The sequence below is a fragment of the Pagrus pagrus genome (assembly GCF_965226575.1).
Source record: "Pagrus pagrus genome assembly, chromosome: 10".
Classification (NCBI taxonomy): Eukaryota; Metazoa; Chordata; class Actinopteri; order Spariformes; family Sparidae; genus Pagrus; species Pagrus pagrus.
Window position 1 is genome coordinate 24,689,348 of NC_140194.1, and position 24,123 is coordinate 24,713,470.

The 24,123-nt window shown below is 41.0% G+C and overlaps 1 protein-coding gene across 2 annotated transcripts in view; it reads right to left on the bottom strand.

Annotated features, from left to right (window-relative positions):
- Positions 1-459: 459 nt before the first annotated feature.
- The window catches only part of il34 (interleukin 34), a 42,549-nt gene continuing 18,885 nt past the window's right edge, over positions 460-24,123 (bottom strand). For both annotated transcript variants that reach the window (XM_084365223.1, XM_084365224.1), the window contains 6 exons: positions 14,951-15,054; positions 13,709-13,786; positions 13,256-13,333; positions 9,892-9,999; positions 8,306-8,489; positions 460-4,768 (listed from right to left, as the gene is read on the bottom strand). In XM_084365223.1, the coding sequence (XP_084221349.1) occupies positions 4,710-4,768; positions 8,306-8,489; positions 9,892-9,999; positions 13,256-13,333; positions 13,709-13,786; positions 14,951-15,054 (611 nt within the window). In that variant the 3' untranslated portion in view covers positions 460-4,709. The remainder of the gene's footprint in view (positions 4,769-8,305; positions 8,490-9,891; positions 10,000-13,255; positions 13,334-13,708; positions 13,787-14,950; positions 15,055-24,123) is intronic.

Here is a 24,123-nt window from a genome sequence, read left to right on the forward strand (position 1 = left end):
TTTTTTTCCCCCGTCCGCTTCGTGATATGACTTCCTGTATTCTCTGGACTGACTACGGTAAGTACAGAGGGACAAACTAGAGGTTATTGCATAATATCAAAACTGAGAGAGAAGTTGCAATGAGTCGGTCACTTGTGTTTTTGGAGCCTGCATTTTCAAAGTGGATCTGTTTCCAGTAATGCGAAGAAACCAAGTATACTAAGGTAGCATCAATAAATATAGTAATAATATACACAAGACAACAAAAATGTGTTATTGTTATAAATATTTAACTCTCATTTGAGAGCACAAGCACATTTTCTCCAACTTGTATTATTTTATTTTTTCTACATTTTACAGGTATTTTCATGTCTCTATCGTTTTTTGTTAACAAAGATAGATATGTTATTGTTGAAATAATATCACCAACACAAGATTGAAAGACCTGGATTTTATTATGAAAGACAACACTGGCAGCATAAGACATTTTGATAATGACTGGACTCTGGACACAGGGTTAGTTGATAAAAATAGCGATTTGTTTTTTTATTTCTTTAATAAAAGTATTGTCACGTATACATTTCCAAAAAATAAATAAATTCAATATCTTGTGTACAAAAAAATCTGTTTCTTAAGACCACAGACAACAACCGTCCATGTATTTGCAGTTATCATCTCTGTTGTTGCCAGTCAGCTGTGGGAAATATCACTTTGTATTCACAATGAGGGATCTTTGAATATACTTTAAAATGCTCTTATGGTTACAAATGGACAACCATACAGTTACATATGATTGATAAAGTATAATACAAATACACTTGCACTATACACTGCATTCATAGCAATACACCAATAATTATCATTCATCTGTTACATCATTATAGAATTGCATTTGAGAGCCAAGTGTAGCCCATTATAAACATGTGAAAGCTGTCAATAGGCTCCTTTTAGACTTAGGCACAACCCATTGCTGTGTATATAACATAATCATTGAACATCATCATTCTACCTCCTGAGGAGTGACACAGGCTTGTGAGGCTTCAACATACAACATGTGGGAAGTTAGGAGAAGTTAGGAGTGAATGCATGAACTAAAACTTACTTTCATACATACAGCAGGTTTTCACATATGTTGTATATATTACGTTGTATATTTTTTTCTAATTAGTTCAGAAACATTAAAAAATGAACTAAAATTATCAATAAGTCAGTGTGGACCATTTCTTACACTCCTGTAGCGGTATGGTGGCCATGTTTGTGGACAGAGTTAATCTTCAATTGACCCTGGAGATAATTATGGCTCCAAGCATATTTGGTTAAACCGCAAGATAATTGAAAGATAAGCCTTTCTTCTACTACCACGGGATTTAAAGCATGTTTTTCTAACTCCAGTAGAATTAGTAGCGGAGATATGGTTTTATATTAAACAGAGTTAGCCAAAAATTAATGAAAGATAAGTAAATGTTACACCAGAAACTGACTAAAACAGCAAGTCAGGCTTTGCAGGCAGTGACCCAGGTGCATCGAGTTGCCACTACTACAACTCAAATTTAAAAACATGGCTCTCAGAAAAACATTGAATGCATGAAGTACGAAGCAAATAATGTCGAGCACCTGACTAATGCTCACCCCTGTAAATGATCGACCCCACCCATGTCACTATATGAGACCTTAAAGTAAATACATTTCACGTTACTTCAGCAAGCTCTGTTGACATTTTTCAGCCAGAGGCTTAGTCATGATTTAATCCTCTGTGATTTGGCTTGTTTGCATCCTGTAAGCATAACAACAGCCACCTTCATCTTTTAGCTTCTATGACATTTTGAAGATTAAGTAAAAAATATCAGAGATGGTGCATTTAAATGCCCACCTGAAACATTTGTAGAACAGCTGTTGGGTTTATCTTAAAGGGGCTCTATGTAGCAATTTATGGAAATTTACATGTATTAATCACTTTTTTTTATTGGCCATATGTGAGCAGATTTTAACGTGACGCGATAAAATGGGACCTTCCCGTCTCTCTCGGTTGCCTACACAAGCCTGTGGATGATTTGTTTAAGTTGTTTAATGCTGCTGGACTCTGGATTTATTTGTGACTCAGACTCGAGTCAGAATTTCCATGACAGTCCAAAGGACGTGACTTTATGTAGGTTCTCGAGTGCCTTGTCTCAGTGTTTCTCTCCGCATTGCGAACAGAGGGCAACGGTAGCTAAAGTTAGTTTAGAAAGAGTCCACTAACATAAAATTAATGACCGGCTTCCAACACAACACAGGCGTTCCACAGGACCCCAGTAAGTATGCATATCTAACATTTATGATTAATACATTATAGAAATTATAATTTCTTACATGTACTTTAAAATATTCTTAAGAGGGAATAAATGGCTACTTCACTTGGGTTCATTTCCTATTGAGTATGAATCTGATGGAAAGCTAATTGCAAGTCAGTCGTTCATAAGACTCTCAGAAGGCCTATAGTACATATAGGCCTCTGTATGTCCAAAGCATTATAAATGTCTTTTGTCATTATAAATTGTTTGGAAGGGAGTGTTTTTCTGAAGTGGGTTATGTATTTATATTCTGGTTTTAAAGGCGCAATATGTAAGAATTTTAGTTCAAAACATTCAAAAATTAACTAAAATTATCAGCAGAATGTGAAGAAATAACAGTTTTGACATTATGTCAATAACATCTATATCTTGTGTAGAAGAGATTTCAAGACTAAGAGACCACAGATTTCTGTGGCCAGTTAGTAACTAAAGATCCTCCTTTTATTATTGTGGGTGAGGTCAAACATTTGAAAACAGACTTCTATGGTTAAAATATTACAGCACGCCAGAGAAGGCTTGAAGCTACAACATCAACATGTTTGTAAAAACGTGTCCAACACATTAGAAACTGACGAGTTCTGTCAGTGTGGACCATGTCTTACATTCCTGTAGATATATGTTGGCCATGTTTGTTGACAGGGTTAATCTTCAGGTGACCCTGAAGATAAATATGGCTCCAAGCAGATTTGACTGCTGTTGTAGTAACACCTCATAGCTCATACAAGAATGCCATCACTCCACTTCAACTATGATCCAATATTTTCTTGTCTGCCAAGGTCTCCCTTATGCACACACGTTTTGGGTTAAGGTTGGGTTTGTGTCAGTATATCGAGAACTGAAAACCTGATTTGGGCCTGCAGACCCAATTAATTCATTGCATATGATTTGTGCATATGTGTTTATATGTTGAGCCTCACAACCATAGTGCCTATTAAATTAAATTGAAATCTCTATAATATGGCTTTTAGTCTTAATACGGTAAATACATTTCATTTAACAGCAACAAGATAGCCTTGAGTTGAATTGCACACATGGGGAAAAAAATAAAGCAGTAAAACAGACAGAAACTGAGGGGCACTCTCAGACAGAAAAACATGACAGGATGTACTGATTTGCTCTGAAGTAAAATCTCGGTCAGAATTTGTTGTTGTCGGAGTAAAACTAAACAGAAAATAACTACCCCATAGTTTAGTTCAGCTGTCTGCAGGGATTTTCTCACATTTTCTCAGTTGAAATGACTGAAAATACCCCCAAACCAACCTGGGATGCCAGTTTTGTTCATTCTTACTAACTTCAATCTATCACCCCAGTGGCTGACTCAGGATGTTTGAGGGGCAGGGGCGAAGAAAATAAAGGGGGCACCTGCCGTCTGCAGTGGGGCACCAGTGTGCTTCTTCTAAATACATTTATAATGAAGAGAGGCCACTGGAATTTCATCAAATTTTTTCCCATGTTAGTATTTCAAGAGATTTTAAGACCGTTTGGAGCCTGATTATAAAGAATTAACTAATCCTAACTGTGATGTTACTCCACATTTGAAATTCTGCACAGGTAATTGAGTCATCAAAATATTGAATAGTTGCCTGATGGAAGAAGTCGGTCAAAAAAGTAGATATTAAAATGCACAGCTTGGACGGAGAGACACTATTTGCGCTTGATAAACACATGGAGTTGCAAAAATGAACAAAGTTGTTTTGGCAGCTTTTGAATATGCAATGTGGGCCTGTACAGCTCTTAAAATAACATTGTAAATGTAGGCTGTGGGTAAGAGATGCATACAACAACAGAAGTGGGAAGAGAAAACAGTAGTTATCAGTTTGCCGTAAGGTTGAAGTTCAGTTCATTTACATTGCTCTCGCTCGAGCTTGTTGATGTTTGAAAGAAGCATTGATGGATGAGAGGTCTGGCTATGGTACAAAGTCAGCTGAAGTTTCTCAATATCATGACAATCCAATGAAGAGTCTCTCTTACTGCATCCTGTTGGTTTCTGCAGGTCCACCGGAGAACATCACAGGCTTGGCAAAGCCGCATTGATGTTCCACTCCAGGTTAAGTTAAGTCTTCGCTGATGGGGAATAAGCAGCTTGCACCGAACAGTCTGTCTAAGAGTCTGCGTTGGAAAAGATTTATCTAATATACTGATCTTTTCCAAAAGTATTAAAGCAACAATCTGTCATGCCATCAAGAGACAAATATTCTGGCTTCCTGACTGACAGAAGATTGGAAATTCTGAGGAGTTGGAGCTATTACTCCAAATTTGCTCTATTTCATCTTAGCAGAAAGTCCATATGCGCTGAAAATTGCCACGAATACTGTTTATGTACCTACAAATTGTCCTTTTGCCCCATCATGATACCGATCCCTTCTCAGTATCAACTGGGATGACTTCACTTTCGTCTTCTCAGCTTTCAGGCTGTAAGTCTTTCTTCCTGCCTTTCCTCCAATAGGAAACTCTACAGTCTGAAAGAGAAGAGAAGAGAAACTTGATCAGACATTCATGCGACAAAAATATGTGTGGGTGTGTTTGACAATGCTCTTGACAAGAAGGAATTCAGATCAGTTCAGTGATGAGAACTGTAGGTTTCACCTTTTTGAGTTGTCACATACAGAGTAGCCGCAGCTGAGCGTGTTGAACTGCACGATACTTGTTGAATGTTTCAGATTGTGACTAAGCCACAGAGACTTGACCCACCCTCGACCTATGGTAAACTAACACAGTCTGGCCAGCGTACAAACCACACACAGACATCTTCAAACAGTGAGGCATCGGTTTGATCACATCAACATCTTTTGCAACACTTGCAAGCAAAGTCTATTTTGAGCTAGACGAAATATAGCATAAAGGTTACATTGTAAGATACTCTGCGGTATATATATTTCTGTGCACGATATAACAAAGTGCTCAAAGGATTAGCTCAACAGTTCAAAGTTTACATCCTTTTTTTTCTCTTTCCAAATTAGAAGAGGGATGCCACTCTTGGTTGCTAGCCGTATTTAAGTATTTTTGATGGTACTTGTTTTATACAGTATATGTAATGTCATTCTGAGGTTTACTGGCTGATGTGTGTAGTTACAGTGAAGAGTAAAGTCAAACAAGCAAACACCTGGAACACCCGGACAAATTCACCCACCATCACCTCTAAAGCTCACGTTATATCTACTTTGTTTAATCCGTACAAAAACGTGTAAAAAACGACAATAGGTGTTTTGGGGGTTTTTTACGTTCAGACAGAGACCCTGTTTTCAGTTTTTATGCTAAGCTAACCGGCACAGATCGCATATTTTAAGCCGGATTAATACTGGAAAAGCAACAGGTTTACATGGCGTAGGGCCACCTGTCTACTCGCGCCGCTGAAAAGGACAGTGAAGTGTGTCTGCTTCTCACCTCGCCATCTGCTACTGGAATGTGTCATGTGTTGGCTGCTGTTGTGATGACAGTTTGTGCAGCATGCTGCTAACAGACCCTGTGATTGTGACACACGCTACCAGAGATGAGATGAACCATGAAACACAGTCTTAAAGATAGACATTTGAGCTTTAAATGTTGACTGCCTGATCCAATCCTTCCCTGCTGAATTAAGGTCCACATGAGGCACCTAACAGTTGCAGCACTGTTCTTGATGAATGCAGTCACATGTGTTCCACATGTTAGGGCCTCACTAACAGGAAACATTGAGTGTGGTCACATCCTGGCATCTCGTGTATGACCAGGGTGCCTCCATTATATAAATCTTCTGCTTTTCCTCTGACAATATATATTGCGTTCTGTGTCATGTGAGAAATTAAATAGTTTTGAATTCTGTAATCAATGTATGGTAAAGAACATATCGGGATGTGAGAGGAGGGGAGATTTCCTTTCACCTTTTGTGGAAGGGTCAGAAAGTCACATGAGGGGCAATTCCAATAAAACAGCAAATGTTCACTGCCCTGGGAAAGGCAGTATCAACACAAACATCAGGGGGTCATTGTTTTGGGAAGGAGTAATTAACAACTGTCTTAAAGTGTAACCACTGTATTTAAGTCAGAAACATTTGAAAGAGGGTCTTCTCTCCATGCTGCATGTATTAAAGAGATCTGATTCAACACACTGAGTCTAAAATTCTTCTGAGAATTAGCAACTCTCTACCTCAACAAGGAGAATTTCCCTTACAGGCATTATACTTATTTAAGGATTAGTCAAGTCCTGTAAATTCTGAGCAAACGAGGGTCCGGGGTGGGGGCTCCCTGCCAGAATGAAGGCCAGGGATCTTCAAAAATAACTGTTGTGAGACCGTCCAGTTTCAGCAAGCCTGTGCTGTGCATGTATTAGAACTGATTCCTCTGGATAAGTTGGATATGTCGATGCCGAGCGATGCTTTAACAAAAACGCACAAGCTCTCTTTGCATTGCGGATGCATGAACACAAAAGAGACAATTGATCGCTCTTTCAGAATGATATGCTCTTTAAGTACACATAACCCACATATACATGTGTTGGTCTTGTTGTCACTTCGTCTGTCGTCTTGTGGCTGCCCTCTCTGCACTCTTGGAGAAACTTACACACCTGTTTTCAAGTCTACACAACACAAAATGAACCACAGATGCTTTCGTCCTACTCAACAAGTAGTACCGTACACTGTATGGAAGAGGTTGCAAATGTAAACTGAAAAAAGTAAAATGTTGACTTTTTTTTTTTTTTTTAACCTGTCATCCTCTTATTACTTATTCTCCTTTCATGCTACCGCATTGATGAAAAAGGGCCGTTTTATTTCCACCATACCCATGATTTTAACATGTGATATATATTGCTGTCAACAATTTGTGAGTGTGTTTGGCAAAGTTTTTGACAGGTGGGAATGCAAACATTAGTGATAAGTGGTTTTCTTGCGTGCAATAACGCCCTGAGCCACAAAGACCTCGACAGTGCAAAAGAGGACACTAACACAACATCCTCCACAGTGAGGCAGAGCAACAACAAACTGTTCTGTCTTCACTGCCAACTAAGTTATGTTCTGTTCCTGATTGACAAATGTGCATGTGATGTCGTCGGGTTTACTGCAATTGCGATGATTATAGAGTCAAGGAACAATGAACCTGCTTGAGTCCAAACCAAGATTTTGTTCTCATTGTTGGAAACAGAACAGAAAGTGAAATCCAGTCTCTCTCTATTCTATAACATTTGGCTCACTTAGAGTCCAATCTTAAAGTTCCCATGAAGTCCAAATATATATATATATTTTTTTATTTTATTTTCCATATATGCCTCACTCCATATCTCAACTATACGCCATTATCAGGCCAGCAAAAGCCATTTTGAAGGTATTTTTAATACTATAATACTTTTAATACTTCCTGGAAACTCATTAAAAATGTTGATGAGTCATCCTGCACTCGGGGGCGTACATTAATTTGTCTTTCTTTATTTCATGACACTGCCATGGATGAACAAAAAGAGGAACGTCAGCAGAAGATTGTGTTGCTCAGGACTGGACCTCAACGATTAATGTACAAAAACACAACTTTACAACTTCATTCAGTGATTTTGGTGAAACTTGGTCATGTTTAATTGAGAAAATATTTGCTTACATCTGCTGTCCTCGGGCTGAGCAGCTGAACAGATAGCTGTACTTGTTGCTAAAATAACTGCTAAAAAACATGACTGATAACCAGCAGCTTGTTTCAATGAACAGCTCTGGACTGGGGCCGTAACGTGGTGATTTATGGAGTTTCCTGGTTGACAGATACCCGTAGCTTTGTTTCTAAAGTAAGCGCTAACTGCTACTAAATGTAGTTAGCTGCTCGGTAAGCGGTCTGGGTTATCAGGTTTCAAACATGGCACGAAAACCACCTGGTTACTTGGTACTGCATTTCCTTTGCCAAACTGGCGTCCGTCTTCTCGGAGGCGACCATATTTATTGGGAGCCTTTTTTACAGGAAACACTTCCATTTTAAGTTTTTAGTCACAGCCTGCGGTGTCACTGGAGGTTTTTATATTTCCGTTCCCTTTGTCATACTCACAGTCCTGCTGCGCTTCTGTGCTGGCAAAGCACTCGCTGAAGAGGCAGTGCATGGTGTGGCAGAAGTTGTCAAGGAGAGACTTCGGGGAAACAAATCGCCATCTGGACTCTGGCACTCTGTCAGGTTCTTCTGTTAAATGATCCCAAGTCTCCTGGATCGTCTCTGGGAGCTCCTGCTGGAACACCTGGACACACACATGAGTGAGACAGTCAGGTAGGCAAAAAATGAGTGTTTTAATATATATGGATCCGTGACGTGCCTTTGCTTTCAAAAATGTCAGTATACCATAAGATGTAAAGCATCAATAATGTGATGCAGCATCAAAAATATGTGCATTTCAAAAATGGGATATTTATGGTGGGTATCTAAGGTCAAAATGGACAAGATCGTGTCCTGATGGAAGGAAAAGCACAGGAGCTTTCCTTTGAAGCAAGAAAAAGCAGATTAATCGTCCACCAGTCAGTTTTTCCTTCATCTTTCAAACATTTGGAGAAAGCAAACAGATGCTTTTAATCTCTGTTATTTCAAAGTGTCCACGTTGAATTTGGGCTTCTTAATGTGACTCCTGCTGTTGAGCCCCCCCCCCCCACACACACACTGTAATGTAAATTAATGACTGTAATTTAAAGGTGCATTGTGTAGTTTTGGGGAAGAAATTTTAATCAGAAAAAAAGATCATTCACTGACTGTTTGTTATGCCTTAACAAACTAAACAAACTCTCTTTATTTTCATGACAGAATAAATTGAATAAACACACTGACCTCAAAGGACAACACAATTGCTTGCTGTTTTGCTTGTTTTACAGCGTTCTGGGACCTTATTTTCCTCTGAGAACAGCTTGTTTATTCAGACATGGAAAATATAAATATTTCTGAGTTTGTATTATTGCCTCATTAATATTGTAAATATTAAAATTCTGAGTTTGAATTTCTTCTCTGAAGCTACACAGTGCCCCTTTAACTGTGAATCACAAGAAAGAACACACCAGATGTGGATCATAATTCAGGCATCTTGCTGTGATCAGTCCAGACTTACTGTCTGCTGAAGTTAGACTTACTGTCTGCTTCAACACAAGGCAACAGGGCATTAATGAGTGGTAGACATCCACTATTGGATGTTTACATTCATACAGTAGTACTGACATTTAAATACTGGTCTAAAAAGTGGAGATTTTTTAATCACTGCAACCACTGGCTCAAAATGGTTAAACACAGAGGTCAGAGAGGACACATTTAACATATAAACTGAATAACCTGGAGTGGAATATTTGATTTTAACCAGCACAGATGAGTCTCCATCAAAGAGAAATTTAGTTTAGACCACGCAAGAACTGATTTCCCTGCAAAATATCCCTTAAACGCACCTCGCAGTACAAACTGAACTGTTTGATCAAAAATGGAAGCCACATTTAATTTTCTTATGATAAAGGCATTCAATCCTAATATTGATAAATAGGATTAATGTGACATCCATCTCCTGAGATATCCTTTGATCCTTACATTCTGAGCAACATGCTGACTTCCTTCATATAAAGAGGAAATGAAAAGAGCCGTGGTGCAGATACAGTATGTGACTTCCAGCTTACCTCAGCGGGATGCGACTGTACGAAGACTCCCTCTGCATCCTTGAAGCGTCTCTCCAACTCAGCCGTGTACTGACGTGAAGGATGTCTCTCAGACATAACTCGGATGATCTGAAATGTAAATTTGTCTTAAGTTAAAACACTTAAATCAACATTATGTAACTATTTCACCTCAAAATAACAGCCTCGAAATCATTTTGATGGTGCAGTGTTTTTATAATAGAGTGAATCATGTCTGTTTTTGCCACTCGGCATTCCTATCGCTTGTTTCTGTGCTGTGTAATTTAGGTGAGCAGGTAATATCACAGCCATAACCCTTAACAGCAGTACATCACAGAGAGTTTGGTCAAACTGGATCATATTTTATGGAGAAAATGTTTTTCTGGTTTTTCCACTGATGTCCTGCAGCTGCTCTGCCTCAACTCTGTGATTTACGGAGTGTTCTGAAAGCAACCTGCAACTGCTGCGTGCTTTAGCTACCAGCTAGCACTGTTAGCTGGGGCTTCAAATCACACAAGATAACAATTTCTACTTCATGTTGCTTTAAAGTCAATGATTGACAAGCTTAGCTACCTTCTCCATTAATACATTTTCTACTTTGTACAAAACTAATTAATAACAATTTTTCAAGAAAGTACTAGAAAGAGGGCTTTTCTGAATCTCCACACTGTTAGGACTGAAGGATTATCAGTGTTTTATTTTGGTAGATTCGGGCATGCATGGCAGGTAATCTGTTACCTGACCTGACACGGGGGGGGGGGGGCAACACACCTGAGAGGAGAGGCATGTTGGATCTCTTGCTTTGGACTGTATAACAAGTGGAGCGTGTGCCATCCACATTTTACTTGTAAAATACAATCTGAACTGCTGGCCAAAGCCAGAAGAAGCTGTCCAGCTGGAGCCCTCACCAGCACTGTTACCTTTCAAAGCGTGTTCAAAGAGAACTCAAACACAGCATCAGGGAGAGTAAGGACAACTACAGGAGAAACCTGGAATACAAACTGGAGAACAGCAACACCAGGGACGTATGGAGTGGGGTGAGAGAGATAACCGGCTTCCAGAGGAAAGGTGGAGGATCAGCTGAGGGAAATGAACAACGAGCAAACGAGTTCAACCAGTTTTCCAACAGGTTTGACTCCAGCTCCTCCACACCCAGCAGCCCCCCTGCTGCTCCTATGAGCAACCACTCCAGGACACAACCCACACAGCCCCACACCAACCCCACAGCAGACACCAGCTATCACCACCTACCTCACCCATCCACCCCACCCCCCTGCGGTCACCCATCGCAGACTTTCTCACACCCCCCTCCCCCAGGACACTTGCACACCCCCCACTGCCCCCTACCAAATCCTGCAGCCGACACCACCCTGCACAACCCCTCACCCCCCTGCTGTCACCCACCACAGACCCTGCCACACCCCCCACCCCCCAGACTGGACTTAACATCACAGCCAGCCAGATAAGGAGAGAGCTGGAGAGGATCAAGCAGAGGAAATCGGCTGGACTGGACCGCATCAGCCCTCGCATGCTGAAGGCCTGTGCCAGCCAGCTCTGCGGAGTCCTCCAGCACCTCTTCAACCTGAGCCTCCACCTTCAGAGAGTGCCAGTGCTTTGGAAAACATCCTGCATCGTCCCAGTGTCCAAAAAAGGACGTCCTGTGGCACTGGATGACTACAGGCCGATCGCACTGACCTCTCACATCATGAAGGTCATGTAGAGGCTGGTTCTAGCACACCTCAGACCCCTAGTGTGCCCATCACAGGACCCCCTACAATTTGCATATCAGCCCCATGTTGGGGTCGATGATGCAATCATCGACCTGCTGCAGGAAGCCTACTCCTCCCTGGATAGACCCAACACCACTGTCCGCGTCATGTTCTTTGACTTCTCCAGCGCCTTCAGCACCATCCAGCCCAGGCTGCTGAAGGCCAAACTGGAGAACATGCAGGTGGATTCTCCCCTCGTCACATGGGTCGATGACTATCTGACGGGCAGACCCTAGTTTGTGAGATTACAGAACTGTGTGTCTGACCGTCTGATCGTGCTGTCTCCCTTCCTCTTCACCACCTACACTGCAGACTTTAAGTACCGCACTGAGTCGTGTCATCTGCTGAAATTCTCTGATGACTCGGCCATTGTGGGGTGTGTAGGGGGTGGGAGGGAGAATGAGTACAGGGACCTGGTCGTCAATTTTGTTAAGTTGTGTTGGGAGAACCACCTGCAGCTGAACGTGGCGAAGATGAAAGAGATGGTGGTACATGGTGGGCCCCCGCCCTCTCTATTCTGCATTGGTGGGACACATGTTGACATTGTGGAACAATACAAATATCTGGGTGTTGTGCTAGATAATAAACTGGAGGGGTCTACAAACATGGAGGCAGTCTACAAGAAGGGCCTGAGCTGGCTTTACTTCCTGAGAAGGCTCCTTTAATGGCTTTCTTTCTTTCTTTCTTTCTTTCTTTCTTTCTTTTCTTCTTTTCTTCCTTCCCAAAGCAGGAGCTCCCAAGGGATGAGAGAAACATGCACTCAGGTTGTCGCTCTAGTAGGCAGAAGCATTGTTTTAAAATCTCCCACAGTCCATAGTAAAGTAACTGAGGTCTTGTTGTTCATGCAAATATGTGGATAGAAATGACTTGACAAAACAAGTGGGGATAATACATTAACTCAAATTACTGCAATTTCTTTCATTAAAATGGAATCCAACATGTGATGAGTCCAATGAAATCAACTTTTTTGTTGATTATTTGTGGTTGGCAACAGCTGCACTGATGTGACGCAGTAGACTTTAATGAGTTGAGTGACTTCCTCAGCTCTGAATACCTTTTGGTTTTGGATTGAGTGTGCATCAAGTGTTGCTTGATGGTGTTACCAGTTTTCTAAGTGGTGCAAACTTGTTTACAAGTCAACACGTGCTTACCGTAGTGTTCAAGAATGCAAGTGTGAGTGTGAGAGTGAGAGAGACTAACACCAAACAGAGTTTAACTTGACTCAATTACCAGTTATTTGCAAATAGTGATGACTTCATTCTGAGGATTATGGACTCAAGGACCTGAGCTTCTGATGTTACTCCTCCCCAGCTCTTCCTCTTGTAAATATAAGTGAATTGAAGTGAGTGGGCTGCATTTTTAGAACCATGAAAAACCATGAAACAAAAGATGAGGATTGCACGAAGAGGAATTTTACCCAAAGGTAAAACAGAAACAACCACAGCAGAATCTTGACCTGAGGAGTTGGCCCTCAGTGTGGTACAACACAGGAGGGCCACACTGGAACGACCTGGAACGGCCTAAGACATTACTTATCACCCACCTACAATGCAGTGCTCCTCAACTGAAGAAGAATCTGACAAATAATACATCCCTACCTTTTTTAACACGCCTTGGTTGACCTGGAACCACAACCTCTGGAGGACCAGATCATCCAACCCCTCCACCTGTAACCTCTGATGGGGTGATGAGAGAAAAGAAATGTAGTTGATTGATTTATCAGATTGTGTGACATGAAGAAGGATCATAAAGTCTAACAAACTTACTTTGATATTTTATCAGCAAGTACAGTACAGCACATTACCATGTAGCACTAAACAATGTGTAAATAGGCAGGGAAGGAACAAGGAGGAGAAAGTAAACTATGGTTATGCAGGTTCAGGTGTTGTTAGAGCTGTATTAGTCTCCGTAGTGAGACCTTTGACTGGCGGCATAAGGTCACAGACCGTCCTTGTGGGACTTGTTAGGTACATAGCAAACATCTGAAGAATCTCCACTGACAGAAAAGGAAAAGGAGTCAATAAATCAAGAGACAGAGTCATGATGTTTACCAGTCTGCTGATGTTTGACAGTTTAAAGACTTCGTTGTGATGAACCCTGATGGTGTACTTGATGGGGAAGTTGTGCCTCTGTAAGGCAAATGAAGAGAGAAAGAGAAACAATTAGCTTGTGCATTGCATAAATCAGAAAGCTTGCAACAGCAGTCCCCATCTGGGCTGATCATTAATTACACATGTTTCTAATTTAACTGTTTAGGACTATTATCAACTTTGACGATTTAAAGGGCCACTCCACTGAATTTACACATCATGGTTAGTTTATTTTTCGAGAGGAGCACAACTCTGATTGGTAAAACAGCTCTATAATGTCTTCTTGTAGCTCTGGTTGAGCTTAACAGCATTTGAGAAAATAACCCCAGCGATATAATTGTGATGTCATCAAGGTCATCTCAACCTGGGGAGACTACAAATTCTTCACAGAACCATGAGGGTGTAAAGTTTAGAAGACGTGGGGGGTTTATCAGGCAGAGAGAGTCTGGACACATTTGGGTCCAATTACTGGACTTGTAGGAAACACCGTTTTCAGTATAAGTGGTCACAGCTTCAAAAAATATTAAGATACACGGAACATTATATCCCAGATGATGACATTTACAATGTATAATTGAGGGTGAAACTTTGTTCTTTAACAAAACCCTAAAGTTTGGCTTTGAGGGCAGGGTCGGGGGTGCTGAGGGGTAATAATGATGATGTCACTGTAAATGGTGCGTAACATTCATGTTTTGGTATTCATTTCAAATGGCCAGGATAACTTATATCTTATAGTTATTAACAACAATTTGAGAACATTTTGCACCACAGCGGACACCAAAACACAGTCAACAATAGCAAGGAGATGAAGAGGGAGAGAAATTCCCCAGACTCCCGTATACAATTCCTCAAATTTATGAGCTGTTGCGTTTGGAGATACTTCATAAACTTTGAGAAACGCTGTCTATGATGAATTTTTCATTGTTCTGGCATTATTGTAAATTCGGCATATGTGAAACATTAAGTTCTTTCTCTTTGTGTAAAGAGAAAGAGAAAGGCTGTGATTGCAGCCTCCTCAGCACCCCTAGTTCCCTGCATCCATGTTTGAGGGTCAGGATTGTACTGACACATTCACTTTTTCTGCTCTGGTCCCTTTCAGCTTGTCCAATACTTAGAACCACTAACCCTCCACCCACAAGGCAACTGTACACATGCTCACACATTCACTGAGACATGCTTGCAAACCTGCCATCATTCTCTCACCATGTACCGTCGCCTGTGGCTGAGGCTGTCGTTGAGCGTCTTCAAGGGTGTGCACATGCTGGCTGGAGTCTGGGCCATCTGAACGGGCGCGAGCAGAAACAGGCCTGCAGAAAGAGAAGCAGCACAGCATGAGATTAAATGCACAGGGTCAGGGTCACAGAGCTCTACCAAACATTGTGTAGACACCACAGTATACAGTAAGCCTACCGTACATATAGGTCTGTCTAAGTGTTAGCTGTAGTCTGTTTGATCACTTTGGGTTGAGGTAGATAGATATAGTTTCACCTGACAGAGGTCAACCAGATCAGAAAGTTTTCAGGACAGATATTTCACAGTAGATGAATACATGACATCTTTCCATCACCTTTAAAAGGTTTTGAGCCAAAAAAAAAAAAGCGTTACATTAGGTGTAACGAGATTTCCACGCACGTCAAACTCACCATACTCTGCCGTCAACATGCTCACCATGATAATGCAAAAATTATTATGTTTACAAGGTAAGTTTATCTTGATCACATTCTTAGTTTAGCATGTTAGTATGCTAAAATTACCATCAAACACAACAGACAGCTGAGGCTGATGGGGATTTCATTAGCTTAGCAGAGGTTTGGCCATAAAGTAAAGGGTAAGGAAAATCAGAATTGACCTGATGAAGGGGTTAATTGAAAAGCTATTACACTGACAATATCCATACCATGGTTTTCAAGACATTTCACTCAAAACCACCAATGTCCTCCTCGGGGTGGTGCTAGAGAAAAAGCCCAGAATTACAATTGTCAGAAGGGTACATCCTCTAGGAACCATGAATGTCCGAACCAAATTTTTGTGTCAACCTATCCATCTGTATGTACTAGATGTCCAGATGTTGCAAAGGTAATTGAAGAGTTTTGACCTCCTGTTGCCAATAGAGGAAAAGTCAGGATACCACCAAATTCAGTAGGATTCATCCTCTGTGGATCATGACTGTACAAAATTTAATTCAGCCACTAGCTGTTGATATATATCAGTCTCGGTCAACTCAGTCATGCCACTGTCTATCCATTTAAATCCTCGCAATACAAATTCACATGGCTTACAAAAATTGAAATTGGCACTATAAGTTTTGCAGTACTTTGCTGGCAACAAGCTAATGGCCAGTCACATGATGTTTTTGGGTTGTCCCTGTTCCTTTCTCGTGAATCAAATATCTCAAGAACGCATGAACATGGTGGCTGAATGAGCTGATTTTGTCCTTCGAGCACCTCTTTGCCACTGCCGCCACACTGCCCCCGTTCGAAACCTGATCACCGAGCTGGCCTTCCATAACAGCTTGTTGAGAGTGCTGATCTCCAAGTCTTAGTGCCACCATTGCGAAGAACAGAGCACTAGCTACTTCAGACTGATTGAAGATCTGTTGCAAACACTGAAGGATCTGAGTCTCCTCAGGAAGAACAGTCTGCTTTCCTTTCCTCCAGAGAGTTTCAGTGTTGTGAGTCAAGTTCAGCTTTTTATTGTGTCGGACCCCCAAGGGATTTGTATGAGTTCACCCTCTTCACTTCTTCTGCCTGAATGACAACTAGGACAGGGGCCTCCTGTTCTTCTGGCAGTCCACCACAAGCTCATGATAATAAGCTTCAGGTGATTTTAGTTGCATCGAAGCTCTACATCAGTGCTCTGCACACCCCATAAAAACAGTCTCCATGTGAAGACAGCAAGTTTCTCACTCCAAATTATTCACTGGAATCATACATGTCAGTCAATCAATAACTTACATTTCACCAAAAAACACACACATTACATTTTATTAAAATTGCTTCAAAGTCCTCAAAACATGGATTATATGAGTCTAGACAGACATGCAAACTGCAGCTTGACTGGTTGGTAGAGGCATACAAGGCAAGGCGATTCTAGTGTCCACATGGAGGAAGAAAATAAGCAGTGCTCAGCATCCTGTCACATACCTTGTAGTCACTGAGAGCTTCCATCATCAAATGACTTGACCTCCTCAGTTAAGGGGTCAACTAATTGAATGGTAGATCACAGATGCTTAGTGATGATCAAATGACCATCAAACAACAGCCAAACATTGACCGTTGACTGGTTTTATTAGCAATATAAACACAGCTGTGATTATCCACTCATCCATTTTCCTCAGCAATGTTTTTCCTCTCCTCCTGAGGTCGTTCCCAGGCCACATTAGATATGTTATCCCTCTGATGAGTTGTGGGTCTGCCATGGGGTCGTGCCTGGAAACCTCCAAAGTGTGGGTGCTCAAACTAATCCAATACAACTGGCTTCTTTCGATGTGAAGGAGCAGCATGTCTACTACGAGCTCCCTCCAGATGTCCGAGCCATTATTTCAATATCATGAATGCATAAACTAGCCCGTGGCACTGTTTTTCAGCAAGAAGCTCTTCACTATATACAGAGTAGATGAGAACAACACGTTTGCTAACAACACGCAAAATATTCTCCATCACAGGGAGAAATATGATCACGCCCTGAAAGAAAGGTTCACTTAGTGTACTTTACATCTTGTAAAACGGATACAGTCATGCCTGAAGAGGAACACAGCAGCCCGTTCTCACTCACAATGTGTCAAATCCAGCAGCCAGATCAATGGTCCTGGGCTTCAACGTTTGACGCTGTAGTCACCATTTTATCATCACTTCTTGAAGCAATGCTCTAGTACAACCTCATAAAAGTCGTCACTTTTAATTAAACAATATAATGTAGCATTTACATGTTTATGAGACACTAATATTTGAACAGTTTATCAAAGGTTTGCACCACGCTTCTTGATCTGATTAAAAATTCATTCAGATTGTGCTGGAGAGGATCGGTTTCTTCCGGTTGAGGTGGTTACATGAGGCATTATGATTCTGAATGGCCTTTTATTCTTATTATTAATGGAATATTATGATCCATATGCAGTAAATGCAGCGACTGCTTCATAAATAGTGTTTCTGTATCTGAACCTGCACGTATGCACTTGTTTGTACACCAGAAATTGTGTGTGTAAAAGTGAATGGATTCATGACAACCAGATACCAGAGATTATTTTAATTTTCCTGTCAGATCAGATGTCACCATAAACACACATCCAGGGGAGCTTCACTGGCCAAACAGCTTGTTCTTGTTGTATATGCAACCCAACATTGAATATACAACATTATGTAACCAGTGAGTGGTAGCCCACAGAAAATGCCTTTCATTAAGTAATCACTGCAATAATCTGTGATCAAAACTAATGTACCTTTTGCAGTGCTGTCTCGACACCACAATAACTTTTACACATGGGGAGCACTGTCAGCTGTCACAGAACAGGACTATGCAGGGGTTCAGACTGAGAACACCACAGGGGGCTGCATCGGGTTGGGCATGTTGTTAAAGAAATATGATCCAAACAATCCAATGGGAGCAACAGGTCAACGCTTGTAAGTAGAAGTAGACAGACTATCAGCCCAGGCCGATTATCGGGGCTGATATTAAGCATTTTCCGATTATCTTATTTTAAAATGCACTACTTTGGCTCTGATGCGACATCCTCACACACAATGTCTGGCCCACAACAATATCTTATGTTTGTATTACTCACAGACAGGACTTTATATATCTGGAAAGTTATCTCACCAGCCAGTAGTTTATATTTATTCACAACAATTACAACACAAACAGTGAACATATACTGTACATCATTCTTACAAAGTAATCTATCATTAATATGTGCTTGCATGTATTTAACTGGCCAACACAGTGCCTGGCCAGATGACACAGGACCTGGCCTTAAAATCAACAGCTATGCTAGCAGCTCTGAGACGCAGCACCTAAGCAGACTGGCGATTTGAGCTAAATGCTAAATTTAGCATGCTAACACTCTTACAGTGAAAACACTAACATGTTAACATTTGCTAATTAGCACAAAGGAATGTCAAACATTTCAGGGGCTCACCAAAGTCAGTAGTATGACTGAGATATCCATCGTCATGGATATCTGCACAACACTGCAGTGGATGCTGAGATATTGGTGGTGAACCAACCACTGATACACATTCTGTATAATCCCACTGGCTGAACGCTACCACACATTATCCACAATGATTCTAAAGGACGACCAACAGCTCCTGCAGTACTTATTTACATTACTTCAGGATACATGTAAAGAGTATATCATCAAGAATGGCAATGACTCCTCAACAATAAAGAGTTTAACCTCCGTTGGTTAAAACGTCTAATGTGAGCTCTACAGAAAAAAACAGTAATGAAAACTCTCTTCTTACTTCTTTCAGAACCTGCCCTTACACTCATGTGAAGAAGGAAAAAAAGCAGTGGTATGTTCCTGTGACAGGTCTGTCTCACTGATGTTCTCCTTATCTCAATGGCCTCATCAGTCTTTCTCGTGTAAAGTGGTAGACAGCTGTTGTCCAGCAATCGATCCTGTGGCTGGGAGTGACACCAAAACCTGCACGTGCCTGAAACTGGAGTCAGTTCAGTAGGCAAAGTGTGCTCCCTATAGTAAATAGCTTGTTTGACCCTTTATGGGCGTTAAGTATTCATGGGAGAACAATGCTTTGGGTCCATTCGTCTGAACACACTGTGAGACTCACCTTTGACCAAGTTTAATTAATGGATGACAGAAGTCACTGACAGCGGAAATCAGCTGAATATTCTGGGGCAAACACACCGAGTTGTCACTTGAAGGTCAAGTACAGCCTCAGCATTTGCTTAGACAAGTAAGGTTTCTCCTAGAATAGCTCAGCAAGCCCACCAGCAGGAGCTTACCATTCCTATGTGGAGTTGTGTGCAGCTCTGTTGGCTGATGAAGTCAAAAATAAACAGACAGACCAAATCCTGTGCTGTGCTACAAACACATGGGCACCTTTGCCCGCTAACATATATGCTGATACCAATATATCTGTGATAGGCCAATACTGGCTGATAATATCAGCCAACCGATATATCAAATTGAACTATTTTCCTTCATCCCAGACATTTAAGAGCTTGCAAAGGTCTCGACACCACAATAACTTTTACACATGGGGAGCCCTGTCAGCTGTCACAGAACAGGACTATGCAGGGATTCACACTGAGAACAGCACAGTGGGCTGCAACAGGTTGGGCATGTTGTTAAAGAAATATGATCCAAACAATCCGATGGGAGCAACAGGCCAACTCTTGTAAGTAGGAGTAGACAGACTATCAGCCCAGGCCGATTATCTATATTATTGATTTTTTTTCTTCAGATAACCGATAAAATAAACTAATTTAAAAATGCACTACTTTGGCTCTGGTGCAACATCCTCACACACAATGTCCGGCCCACAACAATATCTTATGGGTAACGCGTCACAATAAATAGCCCATAGACACACTGATTAATCTGAATCTGCAAAGTAATAAGTAAAAGTAGCAGAAAATGGAAATACTCAAGAAAAGTACTTGAGTAAATTGTACTTTTTAAATTGTATTGTTTCATCACTGTTTGCTTGACACAAAGCATTATTACTGCAAATGAATATCTGTCCCAAATACTGTTTTTTAGTCTCCTTGATTTCTGATAATCAGTATCGGCCCTGAAAAAGCCAAATCAGTCAACCCCTACCTTTAAGGGCTTATCAGACGCCAACAAACTGCAAGACTGTTTGTATTACTCACAGGCAGGACTTTATATCTCTGGAAAGTTATCTCACCAGCAACTAGTTTATTTTTTTTCATAACAATTACAACACAAACAGTGAACATATGACACATGACATGGCCTTAAAGTCAACAGCTATGCTAGCAGCTCTGAGACGCAGCACCTAAGCAGACTGGCGATTTGAGCTAAATGCTAAATTTAGCATGCTAACACTCTCACAATGAAAACACTAATATGTTAACATTTGCTAATTAGCACGAGAGAATGTCACACATTTCAGGGGCTCACAAAAGTCAGTAGTATGACTGAGATATCCATCGTCATGGATATCTGCACAACACTGCAGTGGATGCTGAGATATTGGTGGTGGACCAACCACTGATACACATTCTGTATAATCCCACTGGCTGAACGCTACCACACATTATCCACAATGATTCTAAAGGACGACCAACAGCTCCTGCAGTACCTATTTACATTACTTCAGGATACATGTAAAGAGTATATCATCAAGACTCCTCAACAATAAAGAGTTTAACCTCCATTGGTTTAAACGTCTAATGTGAGCTCTACAGAAAACCAGGTTTCAGAACCTGCCCTAACACTCATGTGAAGAAGATGGGGATGGCAGAGGTCACTGACAGCACATTCTGGGGCAAACACACCAAGTTGTCACTTGAAGGTCAAGTACAGCCTCAGTACCTTAGACAAGTAAGGTTTCTCCTAGAATAGCTCAGCAAGCCCACCAGCAGGAGCTTACCATTCCTATGTGGAGTTGTTTGCAGCTCTGTTGGCTGATGAAGTCAAAAATAAACAGACAGACCAAATCCTGTGCTGTGCTACAAACACATGGACACCTTTGCCCGCTAACATATGCCGATACCAATATATCTGTGATAGGCCAATACTGGCTGATAATATCAGCCAACGGATATATCAAATTGAACTATTTTCCTTCACCCCAGACATTTAAGAGCTTGCAATGTGCCAGTTAGCTTTGGATGCTTAAGAGGGAATTAGCTCATGAACTGCAACATAAACTGATGTATGTGGAAACCTGCCAAGTTTGGACATCCAACCTACATGCTGAAAGAGGACAGGAGGATCCTCTTACGTCTTTTGCCACTGGGAAAAGACCACATGGTGCACACATGGCAAGCAACCCAAAAGGAAGAGACTGACACGATACGATATTGGAACTGATAATCTCCTTGAGATCTTTCATTGTAGCTCCATTAAAGGCCCCCAACAAAGAGCTTGATGAATGTACTGTGTGTACAGGTATCTTATATAGAGAAATCTTAAGTTGAAATCAAGCGGGTTCAGTGTTCTTTGCATTTATAATCATCACAATAGCAGCTTGAATTAAAGCGTGTTGAAAATAAGCTCCTCTGATGTGCACAAACAAGACCATCCCCTTGAACAGAGATGGCTCTTCAATACAAAACAAGATTGTTTATTTCATGGCGTTCTCGGCAAGCCTGTTTTGTCACCATCGGAGTGAAATTGCTTGTGTTCATGCACTTCCAAATGAACCGATCTTGATCTTGTTCTATAAGCATGAAGGAATTACAAACTTTCATTTTGTTATGCAACCGTGTGATGTGTAATGAAAAATAAATCACCTTGACCCTTAAACTAAACAAATCCTCATTTTAACACCCCAATACATACACAGACTCTATGTGTCAGACAGTAAGCATATGTAATGTATACCAAGCTACATGTGACCATATTTGCAGAGGAGAGGAATGGAGAGGCTAAAGGCAGAGTGACTGCTCTTTAATATTCAAAAACAGGAAACCCACCACAGAGACCAATTATATTTGGGTTATATTATATATGGGTTACCACAACTGCTCCACAATCTATCCCATATGGTTCTGCAGTGTAAACATGTCACGCGTGATGAAGAATGTACAAACTATGCCAGTGTTTTTCTATGTTTTTCTAGCACTCCATCACACTCGTATCTTCAATGGGCCCGGCTGCAGTGAAAGTTTACTGACAGATACGGAGTTACGACCTCTTTGGAACCTCTGCAGTATGTTAACACTAATGAGGCTGCTGAAGGTGCACGGAGGCTTCCTGTGAGGAGGATCTTGTAGGAAAAATAATCTCTGTTACCATTACCACAAGAAAAAAAGGGAAGAAATTTGGCAGAGTGCTGCAGGAGTGAGTCCTAAAATCCGTATATAAGTTAACATTTTTGCCCTTCCCTCATTTTTGTGTCAGTTTTTGAATGGGTTTTTTGGTTAATTGCCTAAAATATGATCTGTGGTTTACACAAGCTTAAGAGACCTTCATGTGTTTTTCTACTACATAAAACACGTCAGTAACACCCTGTTTTTGAATTATTAAGATGTTTTTGTGTGTCAAAAACGAGAGTTGCTAACAAGTGGCCAATTGAGACTACAGAAGTTGTTGGAGACACTAAACATCCTCATGTTGGACTTTAGTAGCAAACTGTTGACACACAAGTGTGTATACTATACAATAATGTAATGTAAGATGCTTGGTGTTGCTGACGTTGAAGTCATGTACACCTCAGTGTAGTTTGTTGTCTACACCTTTTTAGCTGTTAGCTTTTTTTCTTCTGGCGGTTTCATTAATGCTTCAAACATCATTCAAGTGGTGTTCATCTGTGAAGACTTGCCTTGCTGAACAAAACGCGCCCATGAACTTCTGTTTACCAAAGAGCTTATTTCTGCAATAATCTAAAATCCAATTGAATCCCATAGGCTTTTTTTATCAAGAGAACCAGGGCAATGCTAACTACCCAATTATCCTACAAAAATACAACATCCCTGCAGCACTCCATGAACACAGACTGCAAGCAAGTACTGAAGGTTTAGCGAATCAGTGGTCCTTGCTTGCAAGTTAGACCACTGGTTAATCACATTAATGGGCCAGTGCAGACAAGTGCCCTCAAAGCTGCGGTTAAGTTTCCATTTCCACTCAAGCCCAGGTATGTCAGATTCTTTATTCTTTAAGAGGAATAAGCTTCCACGAAGTGTTAGCTACTCTTCCTGCTGTCCACATGCTAGGGACTACATGAGTAGAATTTCACTCAACCATGACACTGATTTCATGATGGAAGCAGAAATAGCAATGGCACCTGCTACTAACAAATAACAAAGGTGGTGAAGGTGGTCACCTATGGCAGTATTTGCAAGAAAGGTTTGCTTAGGTTGGAGTAACAGGTTCTTCATACCGGATGAAGTTTTTCTTATGCTTACCCAAAGACCACCCGACCAACCCCGAGAAATTAAGATTTGCATGAAGGCACAAGGTTAACCTTATTGAATCATCCTAATTAGCATTAAGTCTCTTCAGATATCTGGCTCACGTGATGGTAAGCTAACGTCGCTGATTACATTCGTACCACAAATAAAAGGGGCACAACTAGGGCTGGTTGAAGCACATCATCATCACTTTCACTGTTTAAAAGCATATATAAATAATACTCTCCGGATACTCCGGTTTCCTCCCACAATCCACGAGACGTGCGAAAAAAAAAAAGTTGGGTTAATCAATTACACTAAATTGTCCGTAG